This window comes from Pongo abelii, chromosome 15, assembly GCF_028885655.2.
Source record: "Pongo abelii isolate AG06213 chromosome 15, NHGRI_mPonAbe1-v2.0_pri, whole genome shotgun sequence".
In the NCBI taxonomy this organism is placed as follows: domain Eukaryota; kingdom Metazoa; phylum Chordata; class Mammalia; order Primates; family Hominidae; genus Pongo; species Pongo abelii.
This window is the reverse complement of record NC_072000.2, coordinates 85,455,249-85,481,287: the sequence shown is the minus strand read 5'-3', so window position 1 is coordinate 85,481,287 and position 26,039 is coordinate 85,455,249. Positions and strand designations below refer to the sequence as shown.

Sequence of the window (26,039 nt, the reverse complement as noted above, 5' to 3'; positions counted from 1 at the left end):
CCTGGACAACAAAGTGACACTCCATATCCAAAAAAAACCAAAAACGTATGTTAGTATGATTACTATTGCCAAAATAGTGTTTCATTGTTTATTTTATTTATTTTATTTTCATCATGTTGGTCAGGCTGGTCTTGAACTTCTGCCCTCGTGATCTGCCCACCTCAGCCTCCCAAAGTGCTGGGTTTACAGGCATGAGCCACCGCGCCCGGCCTCATTGTTTAAACAGTTGATGTCTAATATTTTGATAAATAAGATTGTGTGAAAATGGAATTGTAGAGAAACTATAAACATTCAACTAATTTGAACTTTATGGTAATTGGCATTATAAGCTTAATACAAAGTACTTGTATGATACTCTTTTTGTATGTCTTACATTACCTAGAACCAGTATTATAGTACTTGATAAATAATGATTTTCAATAGATTACCCGCCTCTCCCAAAGCTGTTGGAAATGTGTGGGGCCATGTTCAACATTTCATGAGGATTTTTGGCATTTATTAGGCAGGAGTCAGGAATGTTGCAATTCCTGCATATTTCTTGTGGGACCATTCTGTATGATAAAGAATTGTCCTGCCCAAAATGTCGGTAGCATCCTTATATAGGAACAGTATTCTAGAAGACAATAGTTTTGTTTTCCCTTCTTTGAAATTAGATCCTGAATAAGACAGTTGCTGCCCAGAAGATGTTCATACTTTGGTAGAAATGGTAGACTTTGTTTGGTAAGTACAAAATAGAAATGTCTTTTATGCATGGAGGCAGTGAGTGATGGCTTTTCTTTGAGGCTTTTGAGACTTTGACATTTGTCTTGTATAGGGAATTGTGGGAGAAAACTGCTGATCATAAGGAATAGTCTATTAAGGCTACGTATGCTATATTCAGGGACCTCCAAGTAATTTGGTACTGTGAGAAAATAGAGTACAAGTTATAGTAGCAATTGGTGTATGGTAACATGCTATACTAAGGAGCTTGGTCTTCAGTGTGAGGATTATCTGGGGTACTAGTTAAAATGCAGATTTTTGGATTTTCCAGAGAGTCTGGCTTGATAGGGGTAGTAAAATGAGACCTAGGAATCTTTTGCAAATAAGTATTCCAGGTTGTTAGATGGTGTATTAGTTCATTTTCACACTGCTAATAAAGACATATACACACTTCTGATAGACATACCCGAAACTGGGAACAAAAAAAGGTTTAATTGGACTTACAGTTCCACATGGCTGGGGAGGCCTCAGAATCATAGTGGGAAGTGAAAGGCTCTTCTTACTTGGCAGTGGCAAGAGAAAATGAGGAAGAAGCAAAAGCGGAAACCCCTGATAAACCCATCAGATCTCGTGAGACTTATTCACTATCACAAGAATAGTTTGGGAAAGACTGGGCCCTATGATTCAGTTACCTCCCCCTGTGTCCCTCCCACAACATGTGGGAATTCTGGGAGATAACAATTCAAGTTGAGATATTGGTGGGGACACAGCCAAACAATATCTCTTCTGTCTCTAGCCCTCCAAATCTCATGTCCTCATATTTCAAAACCAATCATACCTTCCCAGCAGTCCCCCAAAGTCTTAACTCATCTCAGCATTAACACAGATGTCCACAGTACAGAGTCTCATCTGAGACAAGGCAAGTCCCTTCTGCCTATGAGCCTGTAAAATCAAAAGCAAGCTAGTTACTTCCTAGATATAATGGGAGTACAGTTATTGGGTAAATAAAGCTGTTCCAAATGGGAGAAATTGGCCAAAACAAAGGGGTTACAGGGCCCATACAAGTCCAAAATCCAGCGGGGCAGTCTTACGTTAAAACTCCAAAATGATCTCCTTTGACTCCAAGTCTCACATCCAGGTCATGCTGATGCAAGAGGTGGGTTCCCATGGTCTTGGGTAGCTCCGCCCCGTGGCTTTGCAGGGTACAATCTTGCTTCCAGCTGCTTTCACGGGCTGGCATTGAGTGCGGCTTTTCCAGGAGCACAGTGCAAGCTGTTGGTGGGTCTGCCATTCTGGGATCTAGAGGACCGTGGCCCTCTTCTCACAGCTTCACTGGGCACTGCCCCAGTAGGGACTCTGTGTAAGGGCTCCGACCCCACATTTCTCTTCTGCACTGCCCTAGCAGAGGTTCTCCGTGAGGGCTCTGCCTCTGCAGTAGCAGACTTTTGCTTGGGCATCCAGGCGTTTCCATACATCTTCTGAAATCTAGGTGGAAGTTCCCAAACGTCAATTCTTCTGTGCACCTGCAGGCTCAACACCGCATGGATGCTGCCAAGGTTTGGGGCTTCCACCCTCTGAAGCCACAGCCTGAGCTCTATGTTGGCCCCTTTCAGCTGGAGTGGCTGGGACACAGGGCACCAAGTCCCTAGGCTGCACACAGCATGGGGACCCTGGGCCTGGCCCCCGAAACCACTTTTTCCTTCTGGGTCTCTGGGCTTGTGATGGGAGGGGCTGCAGTGAAGGTCTCTGATGTGGCCTGGAGACATTTTCCCCATGGTGTTGGAGATTAACATTAGGCTTCTTGCTACTTATGCAAATTTCTCCAGCCAGCTTGAATTTCTCCTCAAAAAATGGCTTTTTCTTTTCCACAGCATTGTCAGGCTGCAAATTTTCTGAACTTGTATGCTTTGTTTCCCTTTTAAAACGGAATGCTTTTAACAGCACCCAACTCACCTTTTGAATGCTTTTCTGCTTAGAAATTTCTTCTGCCAGATAACCTAAATCATCTCGCAAGTTCAAAGTTCCACAAATCTCTAGGGCAGGGGCAAAATGCCGCCAGTCTCTTTGCTAACACATAACAAGGGTCACCTTTGCTCCAGTTCCTAACAAGTTCCTCATCTCCATCTGAGACCACCTCAGCCTGGACCTTATTGTTCATATCACTGTCAGCATTTTCGTCAAAGCCATTCAACAAGTCTCTAGGAAGTTCCAAACTTTCTCACATTTTCCTGTTTTCTTCTGAGCTCCCCAAACCGTTCCAACCTCTGCCTGTTACACAGTTCCAAAGTCGCTTCCATATTTTCAGGTATTTTTTCAGCAATGCCCCACTCTACTGGTACCAGTTTACTATATTAGTTTGTTTTCACGCTGCTGATAAAGACATACCCAAAACCGGGAACAAAAAGAGGTTTAATTGGACTTACAGTTCCACATGGCAGGGGAGGCCTCAAAATCATGGCAGTAGGTGAAAGGCTCTTCTTACGTGTTGGCAGCAAGAGAAAATGAGGAACAAGCAAAAGCGAAAACACCTGATAAACCCATCAGATCTTCTGAGAATAGCGTGGGAAAGACCGGCCCCCATGGTTCAATTACCCGTCCCTCCCACAGCACATGGGAATTCTGGGAGATACAATTCAAGTTGAGATTTTGGTGGGAACACAGCCAAACTGTATCAGGTAGATAGGTAGGTAGGTAGGTAGATAGATAGATAGATAGATAGATATATTAATTACTTTGCTGTGGTTCCAGTTTTTAAGCAGAGGATATCATATTTATAAATTTAAAAAACGCCTTGATAACAGTGTAGAACAGTGTTTCTCAAACTTCTTGACTAGGACCCTCCTTAAGAATTAATAGTATTTAACATTTTGAATAAATATATGCACAAGTGTATGTGTGTATAACAAAAATCTGCAAAAGTTTTTTCTCAGTGCAGTACAGTCTGATTTTTTCTCAGTTCTATTTTGTTTACAAAAAACATTCTTAGGGGAGAGAGGGAGGGAGAAGGGGAAAGGAAAGGGAGAGTGGGACGGAGAAGGGGAGGGAAGGAGAGAGAAAGGAAAGGGAGAGAAGGAGAGAGGGCTACAAAGAAAATTCTAAATTGACTATGAATCACTAGTGGGTTGCAGTCCTCAGTTTGAAAAACATCGGTCTAGATTTTAAAGTAGTTCTCACTTTAGCATACATCAGAATAACCTGAATAACCCCCAGAGCTGCTGATTCAGTATTTTTAACAAGTATCCAGGTGATGCTGATGTTGGGTTTAGAACCGCATTTTGAGGATCACTGATTTATAGAGGATAGATTGGAAGGGCAAGTGTCCACTGGAATGTCTGCTCTGTAAGGTCGAGCATTTTTCTCAGGTTTGTTCACTGTATCTTCTTAATGCCTGTAACAGTGTTTGGCATATAGGACATAATTATTTGTGGACTGTATGACTTTATGCAGGAAACTCAAGAGTTGAGTCACTACATTACTACTGTTTGCAGTACTGCTGGGCAGAAAGGACCAGGGCCATGTCATAGAGATGCATTGGAACAGTGAATCAGAATAGACAGTAATGATAGGCTGTTGGGGTGGATTCTGACTTCTAGGTCGTTTACATGGGAGTCTAGGTGAGTCATGGTGCCCGGTACTTAGCCACACGTGATGTGTGTTCATTAATGTTTACCATTATCATAGGAGCTTCGTAGAAGTGATGGGTCGAGATTGCTGTGGGTAGACCAGTTGCAGGTGGTAAAAGTGAAGCATAAAATTTAGAAAATTATGATTTAAAAAACTTTTTAAACAAAACGTTAATAAGACTTTTTTTCACCTTGATTTTTGGCTCACAAGAAACAGGCTTTGTTTTGTTTTCGAAGAGAGGAGAAAATGTAGAAGGTTTCGGTGATAACAGAGTGTTTGGAAGCCTTACTATATATAATACATTAGTCATAATGTGTTTTATTTAGCATGTGAGTGTCTATTTTGATGGTGCACTATTCTAGATGCCTACTTTACAAAGATGAATCAGACACAACATGGGATCTCAGAAAGTAGTGCTTGTTACTACGGGAAGAAGCTAGCTGTCTTTCGCCTGAGATTAGCAGAGACTTAAATTTATTCACTGGAAGTGAGTTTAGAAGTAATCTTATTCAATTGGTTCCCCTTTTGGGTGAAGAAGATGCCTAAGAAAGATAAATGATTAGGTTACATAAATGGCCAAACCAGGACTAACTGGGTTCCTGACTTCTAGTGTAAGGCTCTGTTAAACAGTTAATGCCACCACCACTGCCACCAATAATAATATATTTTGATCACCAACTTTGTGTAACACTTATAATTGTTTTACATGGATATGTCATTTAATCCTCTCAACAACCAGTGAGATAGATGTTGTTACCATCTCTCTAAGAATAGACTTCAGGTAAGTCTAAATACTGGGCCTGCCAGTAGGATTCCCTAGGAAATTGACCTTAACATTTGCTTTTTCAGTAAGCCATTAGAGATTTAGTGGAATTGTTACTAGCATCAAGACAACAAATCTAGAATGTCTGGAATGATTGGAAGGGTCAGAAGATTATAAAAAATCTCTATGAGTATGACCAGGCATGGTGGCTCACGCCTGTAATCTCAGCTCTTTGGGAGGCCAAGGCGAGCAGATTGCTTGAGCCCAGGAGTTCGAGACCAGCCTGGGCAACATAGTGTCTCTATTTCTTAAATTAAAAAAAAAAATAAAAAAATAAAAAAACTCGCTGTGAGTATGGCAAAGGGAAGTTCTTGAAGGATCTGGTAGAAGCTTCAGGTCAATTAGGCAATATCCCAAGAGCAAATCCTGGAGGAGAAGACAAAGTATGTGTAGATCCTTGTGTACAGAATGACCGAATGAAGTTTTATCTGTATTTTCAGGGAATAGTTTGTGACTTTTTGGCCAGTTTCTTATAAGGTTAAGGCTCTAGATTGAACACTAAACCTGGTAGAGAGGAAATGTGTTAGGTAGAAGAATGAAATCGTTGCACATGTTTTCTTTTCTTTCTTTTTGTCCATTCTGATTTTTCCCATTCTACTAAGGTGAAATGAGAAAATAGAAATGGCTAAACAGAAAAGGATTGCCAATTGGCGTAATGGAAGAAGGAAGGACATTTCAAGAAGTGTGGAGAGTTGGGATAACTACTAAGACCTTCGGGCATTGCCGGTTCTTTTTCTTTATGTAGGATTGGACAGATGGAAAGTTAGGCTTTTCTTCTTTGGGGATTGCCTCTATGTTTCTCACTGTTGTAAATGAATTTATGTTTTGTATGTTATTTAAGAATTTATGTTTTATATGTTGAAGCAGAAAATTTTGTCTTTTGTATTTTTATAAGGAAAAAGTTCCATATAAAAATAGTTTAGTAATGGTTTTGATATTATAAAGGATAAACTTTGATTACTAAAGAAGTTGCTTATATGAAACTCAATGCTAAATAATAACTGCTGATTAAGGAATTACTATAGAAAGTTTATTGGAAGATATAAAAAGAAACAAAATCTCTAGTACTCTGATGTGGCAAAAATGAGGTTTGATACTTTAAAATTTTGTTTTTGTTATTGTTTACACTTGGGTTAGAATTATAGATTTGTTGTATTTCTGTGTCTGTATCAGTTTTTAAAATGGAATAACTTTATAAAGAGATTAATAAAACTGTTGTGTTCATCTGTCCAGAGTTATTTTTCACTTATAAGTCTTTAATGTTCTTTGCCTTAGTTATGGGAAAACAAACTAATGCAGTCCAGGGCAGTAGATGGATTTCATTCAGAAGAGCAGCAGCTTCTACTGCAAGTTCAACAGCAGCATCAACCCCAGCAGCAGCAGCATCACCACCATCACCATCATCAGCAAGCTCAGCCTCAGCAGACGGTACCTCAGCAAGCACAGACCCAGCAGGTCCTTATTCCTGCATCACAGCAAGGTGAGACTGGATTTGTTTTCCTACTTATGACTTGGAAATTAAGTTTGTCATTATGAAAGAGAAATATGCTGCATTTCTTGGATCTTGTCTTTTAAGGGGTGCATGGAGAACCTAAAAATAAACAAAAACCCCTCTTGATTTCGGGCTTTTTTCCCCCTTTCTCTTGGCTGAGGGGTGTGTGTGTATGTAAATGTATATAAATTTGTATAAAATGTAGGTTGTATCTGTAGAGTAATGGTAGACAAGTAATTTACTAATTGAAAGCCTAAGTTGATATTCAGAGAAGTTATATTAATATTTTGTTTTGAAAAGGCTATATAGTGATGGATTTCCTAAGTTAAATCTAAAAGGTTTATTTACTAAGGGCTTTATTATTTTATATGGTAAAATAGTTATTTGCTTTCTCTATAATACATGTTATTTCAAAGACATGTTTCAGATTAGTTTTTAAAATATATCTTAAATTCTGGAGTTTTTTGTATACTTTGGCAATCTGAAAATTGAGTTCCGTAGTAATTTATGTAAGGCTAAATGGACTGAATTAGATTTATTTTAAGTTAAGGGTGGATATATAACATATCTTAATTTATATTACTTGGATTAAAGCTAAGAAAAAGCAAATATTCATAGACTGTGTCCATAGTGCTTTGTACTCTGCAAGTCATTTTATAGATACTGTTTCACTGGCATCTTATAAGGGCTTTGTAAAATAGCCCTTGGCTCAGTTTCACAGCTGAGGAAAATCTGAGCCCAGAAAAGGCTAAGAAACTTGATCTGTATTTTCTCTCATGACAAACATCTATTCAGTTATAAAACTTCCTGAGCATTCTAATTCAGTGCATCTGCTTTTATGGGAGAGGACACTAGAAGTAAATGAAAAGTTCATTTTAATATCATTTAGTTACTCATTTGCCTCATTTGACAGTATATATATGTGTCTTAAAATTGGTAATGACACACAGTAGAAGAGTCTATTTGGGTTATTTTACTGTTGATATCTAGTGGTACTTTTCATACCTAATTTTAATGTGTACTTTGTATCAAATAATTTTATCCTTTTATTCTTTTTTGATGACTGTTCTTCCTGTTGCCTTCAGACCTGGCATTAGGATTTTAGGTCATCATAAATTAAAATTTGATTTTCTTCACTCAGAGAATATTAGGATAATGGAGTTATCTGTCTGTTCTCTGAAATTTGCGGAATCAAACATTTAATTTCTTTTACGCTTAAGTAACATTGCCATTATTTCTGATTTGTATTTTTTCCGACTTGGGCCGGTTTACCACTCTTCAGGCAACCTGGTGGTCCCCTGCTTTCAGGAGGCCACCATATTGATGCCGAACTTATTTGGACACCTGATCAGCATAGCACACTACAGCCCAGAACTCCTGTGCCCAAGTGATCCTCCCACCTCAGCCTCCTGAGTTGCTGGGACTACAGGCATGCATCCCCACACCCGGCTGATTTGTATTTTTTAAACAGCTGATGAAAGTAGCATGAATTTGTCAGCTGTCATATTTGGAAGAAAAGGACTATGTAGATTTCAAAAACTAGTCACAACTTTTTGAGCTTACTTTTATTGGATTAGTAACTCACTGCAACAGTGGTATCATTGTATCAGTAAAACAGTTAACCTTGAGTTAAGACAAAATTATGTTTGAAAATGTCCAGTTTACTTAAGAATGCATAGAACTGTGTATGTTTAGGTGTTAAGGTAACTCACTACTTCATGTTCCTAAATTCCCTTGCATCCTTAGGAATTGTCACTTAATTTTTTTTTTTTTTTTTTGAGATGGAACCTTGTCACCCATGCTAGAGTGCAGTGGCACGATCTCAGCTCACTGCAACCTCCAGTTCCCGAGTTCAAGTGATTCTCATGCCTCAGCCTGACACCCAACTAATTTTTTTGTATTTTTAGTAGAGATGGGGTTTCATCATACTGGCCAGTCTGGTCTCGAACTCCTGACCTCAAGTGATCCGCCCGCCTTGGCCTCCCAAAGTGCTGTGATTACAGGTGTGAGCCACCACGCCTGGGCTTAAATATTTTTTAATGTTAAATATTTTTCTAGTATAGGGTGGGTATATCACAGCTGTTATTTGCCATATAAATTTATAATGTCCTGAGATCAAATGATTGAAAGCATTTGAGTGCGGAAAACATGGAAAACGTGAAAAAAGTTTTCATCATTGTATGTAAAGTGTTCTTGTGATTATAAAATAACCTCATGGTTCCTTGTTTGCATGTGTGCTTATTTTTTTGTAGCCACAGCACCACAAGTTATTGTTCCAGATTCTAAGTTGATACAGCATATGAATGCATCAAACATGGTAAGACTCAGAATGTAGCAGTTTGATTGGCTGTACTTAATTCTAACCCAAATTGTGATTATGCCTATATATGTCGTATATTAACAACTTGAAGTTTATTGAAGACTCGAGCAAAACAGCTGTTTTAGTTTCCTGAATATTGGATCTGAAGTTTAGCTTGGTACCTAGACATTAAGATTCATAAAATTACGGAATTGTTTAAGAACACCAAAAGAATGGTGCTTTGTGAGAGTTATTCCATTCCCCACTATTTCCGAAAAAGTTTTAGGGTACCTACCAAGCTTATAATGCCAAGTATGGTTCTGTTTCAGGAGACCTAGTAATTGCAAGAGGGTGGGAAGGCTAAGAATTGTGAACTTCTAAAAAATGAAGATAGACTGTTTGGATAGTTCAGTATAACTATTTTTAAAATCAAGCATTTAAAAATATTGCTCTGACTTAACCATAGTATAGTCTAATAAGTCATTATAGTGTGTAAATTACCACAGAATACATTTTAACCGTTGAGTTACGTTAGAATTTTTATATTTCTGAGGACTATTCACTAAACTTTACAAGTCCTCACTCACATTTTCAAATTACATTTCAGACATATAATATTTCTCAACAAATGCAGTATAGGTTAACTGTAAACTTGAAAGAACCTCTTCAGATCCTTAGAAAATCTTTACCTATATCCTTGAAGTTGTTTTTTTTTTTTTTTTGATAAAACATTAAAATACAGTCAGATTAGAGTAGTTCAATACTTCCTTATAAATGGTTTTTCTTTATTCTGTTTAAAATTTACAGACTGTTAATTTCATTGAGTGGTGACTCAGCTCTTACATTTCATTCTTCAGCCAAAACTTTTATTTAAAGGTGAAAGAATCAATATTTGTAAAAAGGTCTTTTAACCTATGTAACTAGTTAGTACTAGAAATGAGATTTTTTTTCCCTCCGTTCAAGTTTTTTTTTTTTTTTTTTTTGAGATGGAGTCTCACCCTGTCACCCAGGCTGGAGTGCAGTGGCGTGATCTTGGCTAACTGCAACCTCTGCCTCCTAGGTTCCAGTGATCCTCCCACCTCAGCCTCCTGAGTAGCTGGGAGTGCAGGTGTATGTCACCACACTTGGCTAATTTTTTTGTACTTTTAGTAGAGATGGGGTTTCACCATGTTGGCCAGGCTGGTCTCCCAACTCCTCATCTCAAGCGATCTGCCCACCTCGGCCTCCCAAAGTGTTAGGATTACAGGCGTGAGCCACCACGCCCAGCCTCAAGTTTTTTTTTAAACCAAAAAGCAGTATATGGAAAGATCAGTTCTACTTTGTGAGTGATACTGAATCACAAAGTTCATTTGTGGTTTATAAGCCAGATAAGAAGGGCTTACCCACTAGACAGATGACTTCCTCCTACACATTACCAGCCTCACAAATTCATACTGTGGCAGAATTGGAAGTTTCTACATGATAGTAGAAATTGCAATTTTTAAATTCACAAATATCAAGGATCTCTATTTGTACTTGCAGTTGCAGTTTCTAGAATCTTTTCGTTTGCATGAAAATAAAAAATTTCATGCCTGTTATTTCTCACAAGATTTTTTATTGGAAAAAACTCCATTTTAAGTCTAAGGCCCCAATTTTTTTTAACCTCCACCCTTAAAAAAAAAAGTCTCACTATATGTTGCTTATTGCAGTTGATGTTATTAAGACTATATCCTAGGGAATAACTCGCATTATTTTAAAACAAATTTTGGCAGAATCTCTTGTGGTAGGCCCCTCTAAAAGAATTTTAAATGTTGTGGAAGAGAATTTTGAATTAATAAGTTATTTCTGGGATAAAAATTAGTGGTCCATCTCTTACTTACTGGTTAAGTCTCCTTTATTCTAAAAAGCATATGTATTTAAACAAGTCATAGGTCAGTTATTCAGGAAAATTGATTTAACATTTCTGTATATTTTACATTTTACTTTGTTGTTTTTAGTCAGTGTTTCCTTCATGTATTTCTGAACATAATTAGTATAGGCTCTGTACCAATAAAAGTGTTTTAGGTTTTTGTGGGTTTGCATTATTCTGATTCAGAAATAGCAAAAATATATTTGTTCTTTCTAATGGCTCTGTTTGCATTAGAAATGAACTAATCATAAAAACATGAGATAATATAGCAGAAGGCTATTTCAGGGAACTTCTAGTAAACCATTGTTTTCGGTTCTTTTTTATGAAATGATTGGTCTAATGCATTATTTGTGTTTGGGCTGTTTTGTGGAATACAAGAAGAAAATTTAATAGTTATTAAGTGTAAGGTGGTTTGTGTATGGTACATGACTCAGCAAATATATGTTATGCAGCTTGAGTTTGTGGAGGGTGTGCAGGTAGATATTGGGTCATGTATTCTATATAGAAACTACTGTGTCAGTTTGCTGGTGGAGAATTGTTATCTTTCAAAATATGAATTATAGGCACTTAATATTTCTAAATATTTTTGTTTTTTTCTTTTTAAATATTTCTTAATAGTATGTGGTGGTTAATATTTTCCTTAAACTTAGATAACCTTTAATTTGCTTATATAGACAAGATTTATCTTAAATTGGGTAATTGAGTATCCAACTTAAATATGGATCACCCGGGTGGGCTATAGTTAAATTCCGGAGACACAGTGGGAATTTCAGGCCCAAGATGTAGAAATTACTTAGGTTTGTCAAGTGGCAACAAGTCTATTTTCTTGGAAAGCTATGTACCTAGAGCCCAGACTAGACAGTAGTTGAATTATTAACTCACTTTAATAATTTTCCAAGGTGACTTCTCTGACACCAGCATTTCCAAAGCAGTTATATTTATTTTTTTAAGCTTTTCCAGATATGGGTAGTTCTAAAAATGTATAGGTTAGATTGAATATATGAATGATTGGTAGCTAAAGAAGATGGAAAAGAGAGGGAAAAAACTACCAAAATGTGTAGCTATAGTGGGATACAGGAAAATACTTAAAGTACAGAATAAAAAACCAGAGAATGGCATAATTCTTTGCGGGAGGACAGGAGGAGAAAACTCTCCAGAACTCTCCAGGAAGTCAAGAATTTGTCCTGGATTTAAAGAAATTCATAATCCTGTCTATATCTTTATAACTTAAGTGTCACATACTAACTTCATTTCAAAATGTTGAAATTAAAGTTTGTGACTATCGCCCAGGCTGGAGTGCAGTGGCACAATCTCGGCTCACTGCAACCTCCACCTTCAGGTTCAAGCCATCCACCCACCTCAGCCTCCCAACTAGCTGGGACTACAGGTGTGCACCACCGTGCTCAGCTAATTTTTGTATTTTTTGTAGAAATGGGATTTCACCATATTTCCCAGGCTGGTCTCAAACTCCTGAGCTCAAGCGATCTTCCCACCTGGGCCTCCTAAAGTGCTGGGATTACAGGCGTGAGCCAGTCTGCCTGGTGTGACTTTTCTTAAGATTTACAGATTTTTTGTATTAATCTGTTATTAATACATGTTTCACCTAGAATATAATGCCAATATATCCCTTTTTTCTTTGCTAATGTGACATCTTAGAATTGTCAGCTGTACTCCCAGTGAAGTCTTCTGATACAGTGTTCTTTATAGATATCTGTTGATTTTAGTAGAAATTTTAAAAGTTAAGAATTCTAAAAAGTAGATAATTATACTTTTATCTCAAGGAAATGGGGATAAGGAAACAGTGGGAAAGGAAGCAATAATGAAATAGCTATTTCATATAATGTACATATATTGTACATTGTTAATGTGGGTATTGTCTAAAAATGTGTAGGTTAGATGGAGTATAGGAAGGCTTGGTACCTTAAAGAAGATTGATGGGACAAGAAGGAAAAAAAAAACTGCAGTACCTGTGGGATTTACTTAGAGCACCTTCTCTAGGGGAAAAAACCCAATTATATTGTTGTATTTAACTGCTTAAAATAATTTAGTAGGTTGGAGGCTAGGTTGGTCGGTCTTGTACCATTTTATAAAATGGGATTTAGCCTTACTAGATTTTTTAAATTTTGGTATATTCTAAACAAAAAGTTTCATACACTATTAAAATATGCTAGAGATAAACAGATAGTATTATATATATGTGGTTTTGATATTTTTTCTTTTTTTTTTTTTTTCAGAGTGCTGCTGCTACAGCTGCTACGTTAGCACTCCCTGCAGGTGTGACTCCTGTTCAGCAGATATTAACAAATTCAGGTAATTAGGAATGATGGAACCATTTTAAAATGTAATTCAGAAAATTGTACTATCTAGCCCTTAGGTTTTGTCTTCTTTGAAAGACGGAAAATACTAATATTTCTTTTACCATTTGGTTTAGGTTATTAAAATAACTTTATTTGAGGGCTGTAACACATACAACTGTAATCATTGTTGAGGATACAGTAAAGAAGATGAAAATTGTACTTGAACTTTTGATGTGTGCATGATAACCCTATTATTGAAGTATGATTATATAAAAATGCTTACTTAGTGTTTTACTGAACACATTTAACATGCCAAGTGAGTATTAAACTTATTTGAACTTGTGATATCAAAGTAATTCCTAGAGCATATTAAGAGCAAATTTATTGTATGCTATTATTATACACAGTATCTCTTCATTGACAAAAGACCAATGTCTAGCTCATGTGTTTTGGCATATTGGTGCTTGAAAAATTTATTTACATGGATTTTTAAGTGTCCCCTATAATCTTGATTATATAGTTATTATTTATTTTCTATTCTGTGTATGTTATTTTTGTTAATTTGTAAATTTGTGAAATTAGGGGCTTGTCTTGCTACATATTTTAATAAGATGTACTTTGCTTTTTAATCAATTCAAGACTCCGAGTTATCTAAAGGAACATATTGGGGAATTTGATTCTGTGTGAATTGTATGACAATGATGATAACTGGTTCAGGGGACTTTTATTGCTTTTACGAATTTTGAAGCAAAGTTCTGTAGGTGCTTTGTTTGGTTCAAGATATTAAATGAGCTGTTAAGCTTTTGTTCCTTTAAAGCTTTAAAAATGAACAGCTCCCGAAGTGTCTGATCTTAACTGCTCTTTCTTCACTCCTGAGATTAGCAAAGATAATGTAAGCTTTAGTCAAGTCTCATAATCTGTTGTTAAAACCTTGTTGGAAATAGCTGAATGAGGATGTAAATATGAAAAATAAAACATTTTAAGGAATGTATTTGAACATGGCGAGAAGTCAGAGAAGGGGAGGATTGTGCATACTGTGTATGAATGACAGCCTTTAATAAAATTGTTAGTTTTCTTGATAATTTCTTGTGCTTTTGGTGGTATGAAATTAAATATGAATTCATTTCTTTTGAGATGGTCACTGCTAAAATGATAACTTGGAATGCATGCTTCTTGCTTTAGGCCAGCTTCTTCAGGTGGTCAGAGCAGCCAATGGTGCCCAATATATCTTTCAGCCTCAGCAGTCAGTGGTTCTACAACAACAGGTTATACCACAAATGCAGCCTGGTGGAGTACAAGCTCCTGTTATACAGCAGGTAAAATAATCTATTATGATCAGTATGGGGTTCTGTTTTATTCTGTACGTATTCCCTGGGTAGTTTCCCTCTCCTTATATGCACAAAAGACTCTTATTCAGTGCTACAGACCCAGTTGTTTCAAATTTCTCCTGTATACAGCTTAACTTAGATTCAGCATGTATTAAACATGTATTAAACAATTACTGTTGTCTCTGCCCATCCTTCATCATCCCCTCAAAGGTGGCAGCACTCTCCTTCCAGCTTCCTAAGCTGGTCATTCAGCCTTTATTCAATAAGCAGTTACTGAGTCTCGGGGTATTCACAAGGGTCAGGGGATTTAGGAGTGAATGAGGCAGACATGACTCTAGTTTTATGATGCTTACTGGAAGTGGGTGTGTAGAATCCTCCCTTTTCCTTACCTCTAATATCCCAAGGTATCAAGCCCTACCAATTCTTGTTAATAGTTTTTCTTTTTTTTTTTTTTTTTTTGAGACAGAGTCTTGCTCTTTCACCCAGGCTGGAGTGCAGTGGCGCGATCTCAGCTCACTGCAACCTCTGCTTGCTGGGTTCACACCATTCTCCTGCCTCAGCCTCCCGAGTAGCTGGGACTACAGGCGCCCGCCACCACAGTTGGTTAACTTTTGTATTTTTAGTAGAGACGGGGTTTCACCGTGTTAGCTAGGATGGTTTCTATCTCCTTACCTTGTGATCCACCTGCCTCGGCCTCCCAAAGTGCTGGGATTACAGGTGTGAGCCACTGCGCCCGGCTTTTTTTTTTTCCTTTAACTGCAGTTTTGCCATGGTTGTAGTCCCTTAATACGTTTGACACTGTTTTTTTTCTCAGCCTCTTTTTTCATTTCCTTAGTTCATACTGTCCATGATTTGTCACTAAAATGCTGTATTGTCTCCTTAATGGTTTCTCTGCCTCTCATCTTGTGCCCTCCTAACCTGGCTGATTTATAGTCTTTTTTTTTTTTTTTTTTTTTTGAGACAGAGTCTCTCTCTCTGTCTCCTAGGGTGGAGTGCAATGGTGCGATCTCAGCTCACTGCAACTTCTGCCTCCTGGGTTCAAGCGATTCTCCTGCCTCAGCCTCCTGAGTAGCTGGGATTACTGGCACGCACCACTGTGCCCAGCCAATTTTTGTATTTTTAATAGAGACAGAGTTTCACCGTGTCTAGGTTGGACTTGAACTCCTGACTTCAGGTGATCTGCCTGCTTTTGCCTCCCAAAGTGCTGGGATTACGGGTGTGAGCCACTGTGCCTGGCCTATCTTTCTAAAAATCCTAACACTTTTAACAGCTTTTCATTGCCTACTGAGAAGAGCCTAAACAACTCAACATGGTTTATAAAATCTTTTTGTGGATCTTGTTTCTTTGAACTCTCCAGGTTTATTTCTTGCCATACTCCCAGTTATTTAGCTGCATTTACATCAAAATAAACACTTGGATCTACTTGTGTTATATTCTTGTGCTGTGAGCACTAAAATGAAAGAGGAATGGTTATTTTCTTGAGGAACTTATGTACTTTATATGTTTATGTGTCTGTCTCTTTTTTAAATGTCAATAAAATAGTATGATGATAGAGACAAGATCAGAGCTGTACTATTAATCCAGTTTATTTACGTCTTTCCAAAATTATGTACTGCTGTCACTTCTGGGTTTCACTTGCTGTTACACTTCTCTTAAGAATGCTGTCTGGCAACTCCCTGCACTTCCCCCAAGCAAATAGAAAAACCTGGCTAATCTCCTTAAAGCAGCGGTCCCCCAGCTTTTTGACACCAGAGACTGGTTTTTGCAGAAGACAATTTTTCCACGTACTGGGCAGCGGGGATGGTTTCGGGGTGAAACTTTTAATTCAGGTCATCAGGCATAAGGAGTGCACAACCTCCATCCTTGCATGTGCAGTTCACAGTAGGGTTCCTGCGCCTATGAGAATCTCATGCTGCCGCTGATCCGACAGGAGGCAGAGTTCAGGTGGTAATGCTGACTCATCCACCACTCACCTCCTGCTGTGCAGCCCGGTTTCTAACGGGTTGGGGACCGCTGCCTTTAAGCACAAACAGAAACTACTTACTAATAATATAAGTAATATTTGATCATGCTTTGTCCCCCAAGTTGAATTTGGTACACTGTCTTGTGTTCCCATAACAGTATGTCATATTTGTACTACATCTTCTGTGTTTTTGAGTTGTTAGTGCTTTGTCTATTGTACCATTTTTTTGTCTTTTGTGTTGTTACACCATGTGTAAGCATTTTAAAGGAAATACTGTGTCTTATTTTTGCATTCCTTGAACCTAATGGCAAGTAACAAGCATCCAGTCCTCCTCCTTTATTATAGTACATATAGTTAATATTTGTTAGTATATATTTTTTCAAGTTGTGACTTACTTTAGAATCCTAGATGCAGAACCTGGAAAGGAACTTCAGAAATCTGATCTGGTGGTTTTTAGAAAAATAATTAGCTTTTATCTCACACTGAGTCAGAATATTAGGGGTATAGCCAAGGTATCAGTACTTTTTAAGCTGCCAGGTGGTTCATATTTGCAGCCAGGATTGAGAACCATTGAGCCTAGTTTGACAGTGAAATGACAGAGGCCAAGAGGAGTTAAATGACTTGCCTCTGCTGTATTTATGTCTGACTTTAGACAAAACTAGACCCAGGTTGGCCAGGCGTGGTGGCTCACGCCTGTAATCCCAGCACTTTGGGAGGCGGGCAGATCACGAGGTCAAAAGTTCAAGACAAACCTGACCAACATGGTAAAACCCCATCTCTGCTAAAAATACAAAATTAGCCAGGCATGGTGGCGTGCACCTGTAGTCCCATCTACTCAGGAGGCTGAGGCAGGAGAATCGCTTGAACCCAGGAGGCAGGGGTTGCAGTGAGCCGAGATCACACCATTGCACTCCAGCCTGGGCGACAGAACAAGACTCCATCTAAAAAAAAAAAAAAGTAGACCCAAGTTTTCAGATTCTCAGTCCAGTGTTCTTCATGTGAAGGCAGTGTATAACTCTTGGCCTGGTATCTGGCATATACATAGTACGTGCTCAATAAATGAAGCAGTTATCTTTAGAAAATCCTTATTTTCCAGAAATTTGATAAAATAGAAATTTAGTGGGTCACTACACTAGTTAAACTAATTGCTTTTGTACTTTAGTAGTTTTTAACTGTGTATGAAATAAGGCCATTCTGGTGATTCTTAAGCATTTGTTTCTATTTCTGTGTACCGTACTTGATCCTCTTAACTAGTTACTGTTATGTGGTTTTCTTTTGCTTTAGGTACTGGCTCCTCTTCCTGGAGGGATTTCACCACAGACAGGTGTCATCATCCAGCCTCAGCAAATCTTATTTACAGGAAATAAGACTCAAGTTATACCTACGACAGTGGCAGCACCTACACCAGCCCAAGCACAGATAACTGCAACTGGCCAGCAGCAACCGCAGGCCCAGCCTGCTCAAACACAAGCTCCATTGGTCTTACAAGTTGATGGAACTGGGGATACATCATCTGAAGAAGATGAAGATGAAGAAGAAGACTATGATGATGATGAGGAGGAAGACAAAGAGAAAGATGGAGCTGAAGATGGGCAGGTGGAAGAAGTAAGTTTCTAGTAAAATACTTAAAATGATAATCTACTTGATTATTTCCTTTTTTAGTTGGTGCAAAACTGATAAATTATATCCTGTTTTTTTCAGAGACTGTTAGGTGCTGTACAACATAATATTTTAAAGATAAAATTAGATTGTTTTAACTTTAGTAAGGTTTTTATATTCTGGTTATATTTATCTTCATAAAATATAACTTTCATATAGCTGGTAATAAAAAATGTATAACAAATTAAATTGTATTAATATGTGTAGTAAAGAGTACAGGTAATTCTAACTCTGGCTTACACATTTATAATGTGGCTTAAACAAGACATTGGTAGATAAATAGATGTGGTTAATCTTTTGCTTCAGTAATTTAAAAAGCATGGCAACATTTGGGGAGAGAGCAAACTCAAGAACCAAATGTCACAAATTTATTAAATATTTAAAACCTTTTGGTCCATGTTCTATACCACTTCCTTAAAAACCTGCGTGTACCCTTAATGTCTGTGTTCTTCTAGAAGCATATAAATATGCCTTTGTTTTCCTCACTATTCCAGCTTAGTTACTAGGCTCCAAAAACTATTTGTCCCACCACAATCTTCATTGTTAATTGCCTTCGTTAGCCTAAAATGCAGTCTTTTTGTTTCTTAGTACAAAGTTCTTCTAAATTATCTAAGTAATTTTTTTTCTAAAGAAAACATAGTTTATTATTGAATATTGAATAGACACAAATGAATAGAAATGTTTAAAGATAAAAATCATCCTGGTGCCCACCATCTAGTTAAAATAAAATTCCATTATTTAAAGGGCCTTAGATGCCTCTCCCTAATCCCATTATTCCTAGGCCATCAAAGTACCTTTGCTCATACATTTGTGTTGATTATTAATTGCTTTTATATTTTACCATATATATTTATATTCCTAAATAGCATATTGTTTAGTTTTGCATGTTTATAACGTAAATGAAGTAATTACGTATTCTTCTGCAAGTTGGTTTTTTTCCCTTAAAATGATATTCCTGAGGTTTATCCAAGTTGTTGCATATAGTTATAATTATTTTCATTGCTGAATATACCATAATTTTATTTATCAATTTTTCTAATCCAGTGGACATCAGGATTGTTTCACGTTGTTTACTGTTACAAACAGTTATAAAATATTGTAGTGTATGTCTTCTGGGGACACAAATGCAAGAGGTTCTCTAAATTTTATACCTAAACATTGAACTTCTGGCTCCTAAGGCATGCACATCTGCAACTTTATAATAAAATGCCAAATCACTTCTGCCATTCAGTACATAATTGTGCAGATGTCCATACCCCCTTATCAATACCTGATAGTGTCAGGCTTCCTAATTTTTGCTGATCTGGTAGGTAGAAAATTTTAGTATTTCATTTTGGTTTTAGTTTGCATTTCCTCACTTAGGAGTTTTAGCCTCTTTTTGTATATTTATTTGATATTTTTGTTTTGTATAGAAGTGCTTATTGAGGTCTCTTGCCCATTTCCCCCCCACTAAATTCTTCATAGTTTCAGTGCTACTGTAAGTAACATGTTTTTATTACCTTTTCCAGTTGTTTATTGGTAGTATGGAAATATGTAGAGCTTTTAATATTCATCCTTGAACCAGCCACCTTCCTAATGTCTTTTGTTGGTCCTCATAATGTATCTGTAGATTCTTTTGTATCTTCTGTGTAGACATTCACATCTTATATGAAGAATGGCAGTTTTTTGTGGCTCATTGGCTAAGCCTTCCGGAACAGTATTGATTAGAAATGGTGATAGCAGGCACCCTTCTCTTCTTCTTAAACTGAAAAGTAATCTTTTCCATGCTTCACTGTTAAGTTTAATGTTCGTTGTGGGTTTTCTTTTTTTTTTAATGGATATCTTCATCAGGTTAAGTAAATTCCCTTCTTTGCATTGCTTTGTTTTTTAAACTGTAAGTGAACGTTGCATTTAATTAAACACTTTTTCTGCAATGATTTGTACAATTTCTCACTGTAATGTTATTTATAATGGATTTCATTAATTGATTTTCTATTTGTAAACCAATCTTGTATTCCTGGGATAGCACAACTTGATCATTTTTTATTTCTCTTTTTATAAATTGCTGAATTCATTTTGTTGAGGACTTTTTTGTAGATATGTATGAGTGATAGATACTGTCTGATTTTCTGTTCTCATACTCTTCTTACAAGGTTTTCAGATTATGGTAGTTTTGTTAAATGAATTTGGGGACATGTTTCCTCTATTTTGAACTCTTTTTTTTTCAAAGATTGTATTTAATTCTTCTGTTGATATTTGTTAAAACATGCCACTACAGATACCTGGGTCTAGTAATCTCATGCCCTTCAAGTGTTTTGTTTCTGTTTGAGACCGTTTTGATAAGTTATATTTTTCTAGGACTCTCTATATATTTATCTAAATTTTCAAGTTGATTAACATAAAGTTAATCATGACATTGTCTTATTGATACCAGAATCCTTTGTCATCTTCATTCCTAATATAATTATTGTGCCATCTTTCTTTTTCCTATTCAGTCTTACCAGAGGTGTGTTGATTTTATTAATGTTTTCAAAGAGTAAATTTTTAGCTTTATTCTCTCTAGTGTGTTTTTCCCATTCTATTCTTTTCTGACTTAACTGTTTTGTTTGTAAAGAATATGATCTGTGTGATGTGTGAATCTCTTGAAATTGCTTGAGACTTGCTTGATTTGGTCAGTTTTTGTATATGCTTTGAAAAGAATGTGTTTTCTGCACTTGTTTGCTATTTGTACGTGTCTGTTAGATTTATATTGTCAGTAGGTTTGCTCAGATGCTCTTTATGTATCCTTGATATTTTTTGTGTGCTTGATCCTTTTTTTTTTTTTTTTTTTTGAGACGGAGTCTCGCTCTGTCGCCCAGGCTGGAGTGCAGTGGCGTGATCTCGGCTCACTGCAGGCTCCGCCCCCTGGGTTTACGCCATTCTCCTGCCTCAGCCTCTCGAGTAGCTGGGACTAGAGGCGCCCGCCACCTTGCCCGGCTAATTTTTTGTATTTTTAGTAGAGATGGGGTTTCGCCATGTTAGCCAGGATGGTCTCGATCTCCTGACCTTGTGATCCGCCCACCTTGGCCTCCCAAAGTGCTGGGATTACAGGCATGAGCCACCGCGCTTCGCCACTTGATCCATTTTTTACTACTGAGTGAGATATGTTCATTGTTTCCTACTATAGTAGTTGATATGTTTCTTCTTGTTTTTCTGCCATTTTTCCTTTTTATATTTTGAGCCTCAAAACAGGTGCATGTAAGTTTAACATTCATTGTTTTTTCTCAGTGAGTTGAACCATTTATGATCATATAATGTCTTAAGTTATTGCTAGTAATTTTTTTTAACCATGAAGTCTGTTTTTATGATACTGTTAGAGCTGTACCAGCTTTATTGTGGTTAGAATTTGCCTGGTACAGCTTTTTTCATTCTTTCACTTTTCAAACATTTTGGATCTGTAAACTTAATCTTTTTAAAGTAGAATATTGCTATTTATGCTATTTGTTGCAAAACTTTAACATCAACCAAGACTATTCAGTCGGGACAGAATAGTCTTCAACAAATTATGCTTGGACAATTAGATACCCGCATGCAAAAGGGTTAAGTTGTACCCCTACGGCATACCATATACAAAAATTAAAGTGGATTAGGGACCTATATCTAAGAGCTGAAATTATAAAACTCTTAGAAGAAAACATAGGGGTAAATCTCCATAGCTTTGGCAACAGTTTCTTTTTTTTTTCGAGACGGAGTCTCACTCTATCGCCCAGGCTGGAGTGCAGTGGCGCGATCTCAGCTCACTGCAAGCTCCGCCTCCCGGGTTCACGCCATTCTCCTGCCTCAGCCTCTCAAGTAGCTGGGACTACAGGTGGCCACCACCACGCCCGGCTAATTTTTTGTATTTTTTTTTAGTAGAGACGGGGTTTCACTGTGTTAGCCAGGATAGTCTCGATCTCCTGACCTCATGATCTGCCCACCTCAGTCTCCCAAATTACTGGGATTACAGGCATGAGACATTGTGCCCAGCCACTTGCAACAGTTTTCTTAGACATGACACCCAGAGTACAAGCAATCAAAGAAAAAGTGGACTTTGTAGATTAAAAAGGTGGTTTTTGTTTTTGTTTTTGTTTGAGACAGAATCTCACTCTGTTGCCCAGACCGGAGTGCAGTGGCATGATCGTGGCTCACTGCAGCCTCAGCATCTTGACCTCCCAGGCTGGAGTCATCCTTCTGCCTCAGCCTCCTGAGTAGCTGGGAGAAAATATTTGCAAATCATGTATTTGATAGGGATCTACTATGCAGAATATATAAAGAACTCTTAAACAGCGTAACAACAAAAAGATAACACAATTTAAAAACTGGCAAAGAACTTGAATAGACATTTCTCCAAAGAAGATACACAAATAGCTAACAAGCATATGAAAAGATGCTCAGCATCATTAGTCATTAGAGAAATGCAAATGAAAACCACAGTGAGATAACCACTTTACACCTACTAGAATAGCTATACTCAAAAAAGAAAGAAAATAAATGCTGGTGAGGATTTGGAGAATTTGGAGCCCTTGTGCATTGTTGGTGGAAATGTAAAATGGTACAGCTGCTGTGGGAAACAGTTTGATAGTCCTCAAAAATTAAGTATAGAATTATCCATATGACCCAGCAGTTCCACTCTTATATACATACACAAGAGAACTGAAAACATGTTTTTCAACAAAAACTTGTATATGACTGTTCATAGCAGCCCTATTTATGATATCCAAGTGGTATAAACCCAAATGTTCATCAGCTGATAACAGTGGAATATTATTTAGCCATAAAAAGAATGAAGTATTCATATATGCTGCAACATGGATGAACCTTGAAAACATGCTATGTGAAAGACATCAGCCACACAACGCCACATATTATATGATTCCATTTATATGAATCCAGAATAGGCAAATCCATACAGACAGCAGATTATAGATTGCCAGGGGACAGGGAGAATGGGGAGTGACAGCTTAATGGGTAAGAGTGATGAAATGTTCTGGAACTAGGTAGTGGTGAGTGTTACATACACTGTAAATGTTCGTTGCACCTGAAATGTACATGTACAAATGCTAAAATAGTGAATTTTGTTAACTTGAATTTTACCTCAGAGATTTTTTTTTTTTTTTTTTGAGACGGAGTCTCACTCTGCTGCCCAGGCTGGAGTGCAGTGGCGCAGTCTCGGCTAACTGCAGGCTCTGCCTTCCGGGTTCCCGCCATTCTCCTGCCTCAGCCTCCCAAGTAGCTGGGACTACAGGCACCTGCCATCACGCCCAGCTAAATTTTTTGTGTTTTTAGTAGAGACGGGGTTTCACTGTGTTAGCCAGGATGATCTCGATCTCCTGACCTCGTGATCTGCCTGCCTCAGCCTCCCAAAGTGCTGGAATTACAGGTGTGAGCCACTGCGCCCGGCCTAGAAAATTTTTTTCATTTTACATTGATGATACCTATTTTAAATTAAAGAATATCTATACATACACACCTGTGTAAGTAGGTATAGACCTAGACATAATAATTTTTTTTGTTGTTCTTATTGTTGATATAGAGTCTCAGGTTTTTGTCCAGGCTGGAGTGCAATGGTGTGATCAAGGCTCATAGCTTCAACCACCTGGATTCAAGTAATCCTCCCACCTCATCCTCCTGAGTAGGTGGGACTATAGGCATATGCCACCATACCTTGCTAATTTTTTTTATTTTTTGTAGAGGTGGCATCTCACTGTATTTCCCTGGCTGGTCTCAAACTCCTGGCCTGAAGTGATTGTCCTGCCTAGGCCTCCCAAATTGCTAGAATTAACAGGCATGAGCCACGTGCCTGTCCATAATATCTTCTGGATTATTGTCCTCTCTACTTTTGTTTTGTCTTCTCTTTCTGCATTTATTAGAAATCTCAGTTACATCTATCTTCTGTCACAATTGAAGCGAAATTTAACATGGTTGGTTATTTTATGCTCTAGTTAGGTTTTATCTTGGCCCCTAACTCTCTTTAATGCTGAGATTTCCTACTTTCTGCCTTTAAGAAAAAAAAAAGTCTGAATCTTAATTCTGCTTCATACCTCTACCATAACCATCATCATGCTAAACATGCTGATTTGTATTTAGAGTCCAAGTTCTTTAATGTAAAGACAGCAAGGCAGACTGCTAGCCTTTGCATTGCTCTTTTCTCCTCTAATTTCTCCACTGTTTTCCATTTTATATGATTTGTAGTACATAGTGCCATTAGCTCTTTTGAACCTTCATATTAGGTCCTTTTCTAGGCATCTTAAACAGTTATTGTGGAGAATTATCTTCTTGTACTGTTTTTAAAGAATAAAGAAAATAAAGATAGGCCAGGTGTGGTGGCTCACGCCTGTAATCCCAGCACTTTGGGAGGCCTAGGCGGGTGGATCATGAGGTCAAGAGATCAAGATCATCTTGGCTAACATTGTGAAACACCGTCTGTACTAAAAACACAAAAATTAGCTGGGTGTGGTGGCACATGCCAGTAGTGCCAGCTACTGGGGAGGCTGAGGCAGGAGAATCGCTTGAACCCGGGAGGCAGAGGTTGCAGTGAGCCGAGATTGCACCACTGCACTCCAGCCTGGCTACAGAGCGAGACTGTGTTTCAAAAAAAGAAAAAAGAAAATAAAGATAAACATCTTTTCAGACTTACAAATTACATAGCTTAGCTAATTTAATTATATTTAATTTCTTACATTTCAGTAATATTGGCAAACTATTAACAGCTGATTTGACAATATTAAATTTATGGTGTACATATATGCATTTGGCATTTGGTTCTCAAAGAACATCAAGGTCATTATATTTTTTTTTTCAGTGAATATTAAGGCCTTCTTATAGTAATACATAAATAAACTCTCCTTTTATTTGTAGGAGCCCCTCAATAGTGAAGATGATGTGAGTGATGAGGAAGGACAGGAACTCTTTGACACAGAAAATGTTGTTGTATGCCAATATGATAAGGTAAGGATGTCATCTTCAGATTACTGACATTATTTGTGTTGTAATTTCTTCCCTACATTATTCTTTCTACCTTATTGAAACATTTGGGCAGCTGATTCCTGCCTCTTAAATTCATTATGAATAGTATGAAAACCCTGTTAGAGTTTTGTGGATTATTTTAATAGAATGAAAGATTAATTTCTTAGCTTTATGTTTGAAAAATAAGTTATGAATGAAATGAAAAGAGCTATGATCTTCTTTTTCTATTTAGACAGTCTTTGAACTTGTAAGCAGAGTAAACAGCCACTTTGAGGTTGTCCTTTATGGTAATAGCTAACTCAATGAGATAATTCTGTTTCTATTTAGCCTCAACTATCTCAAAACTAGAAGGGTTCAATTGAATCTCTGTAACTGTTTTTATTATTAAGGAGAAGACGAAGGCAATGAACAGTGCTAAAAACAAACAGATAAGTTTTTACTGAAAATTATTTAAAATATTATTTAACTTTGCTGTAGTTTGCTAACATTAAGGAATTTTTAAACCAGATACCGTGAAAACTAGCCATTGATTCCTTATTTTCTTAATTCCTAAACAGGGTGCTTCTTTCCAAGTATTTTTGTTACATTTATTTGTATTATTTCTGAGATTTTTGTTTTCAAGACATTTAAATTGGAATACAGTTTTTTTATTGCAATCATTAAATTTATAATGCATGCAAATATTACGTTGCATTTATAATTTTAGTAGCGATCTTTACCAAATGCTGAAAATTCTAACAAAAGCTTATTTATTCAACATTTATAGAGTGCGGAAATGTACCAGACACTATTCTGGGCCCTGGCGATGTAGTTATGAACATGTAAAATTCGTGCCTTGCATGAAGTTTCCTTTATAGATGAAGAAAATCTTAATTCTGTTGCTTTTATGAAAATGAATGTGATAAGTAACCGTGCTTACTTCAAACAGATCTATAGGGAGAATGCCAATACTATGGATCTTATTTACTAATAAAAAGGTGGAGTTAGGCTAGTTTTTTTACCAG

At 37.2% G+C, this 26,039-nt stretch overlaps 1 protein-coding gene and 1 non-coding gene across 5 annotated transcripts in view; both read left to right on the top strand.

The window, feature by feature from the left end:
- GTF2A1 (general transcription factor IIA subunit 1) overlaps positions 1–26,039 on the top strand; it is a 48,370-nt gene that overhangs the window by 12,961 nt on the left and 9,370 nt on the right. For all 4 annotated transcript variants that reach the window (XR_008512970.2, NM_001131737.1, XM_054529638.2 and 1 more), the window contains 6 exon segments: positions 6,422–6,626; positions 8,891–8,955; positions 13,060–13,135; positions 14,305–14,438; positions 17,698–18,018; positions 24,928–25,017. Coding sequence is in view for 3 of the 4 variants with exons in the window: in NM_001131737.1 (NP_001125209.1) it covers positions 6,422–6,626; positions 8,891–8,955; positions 13,060–13,135; positions 14,305–14,438; positions 17,698–18,018; positions 24,928–25,017 (891 nt within the window). In the remaining variant the exon portion in view is untranslated.
- On the top strand, positions 7,696–7,839 carry LOC112128936 (small nucleolar RNA SNORA79). The gene has a single exon (XR_002911380.1). It is a non-coding gene; the product is annotated as a small nucleolar RNA SNORA79 (small nucleolar RNA).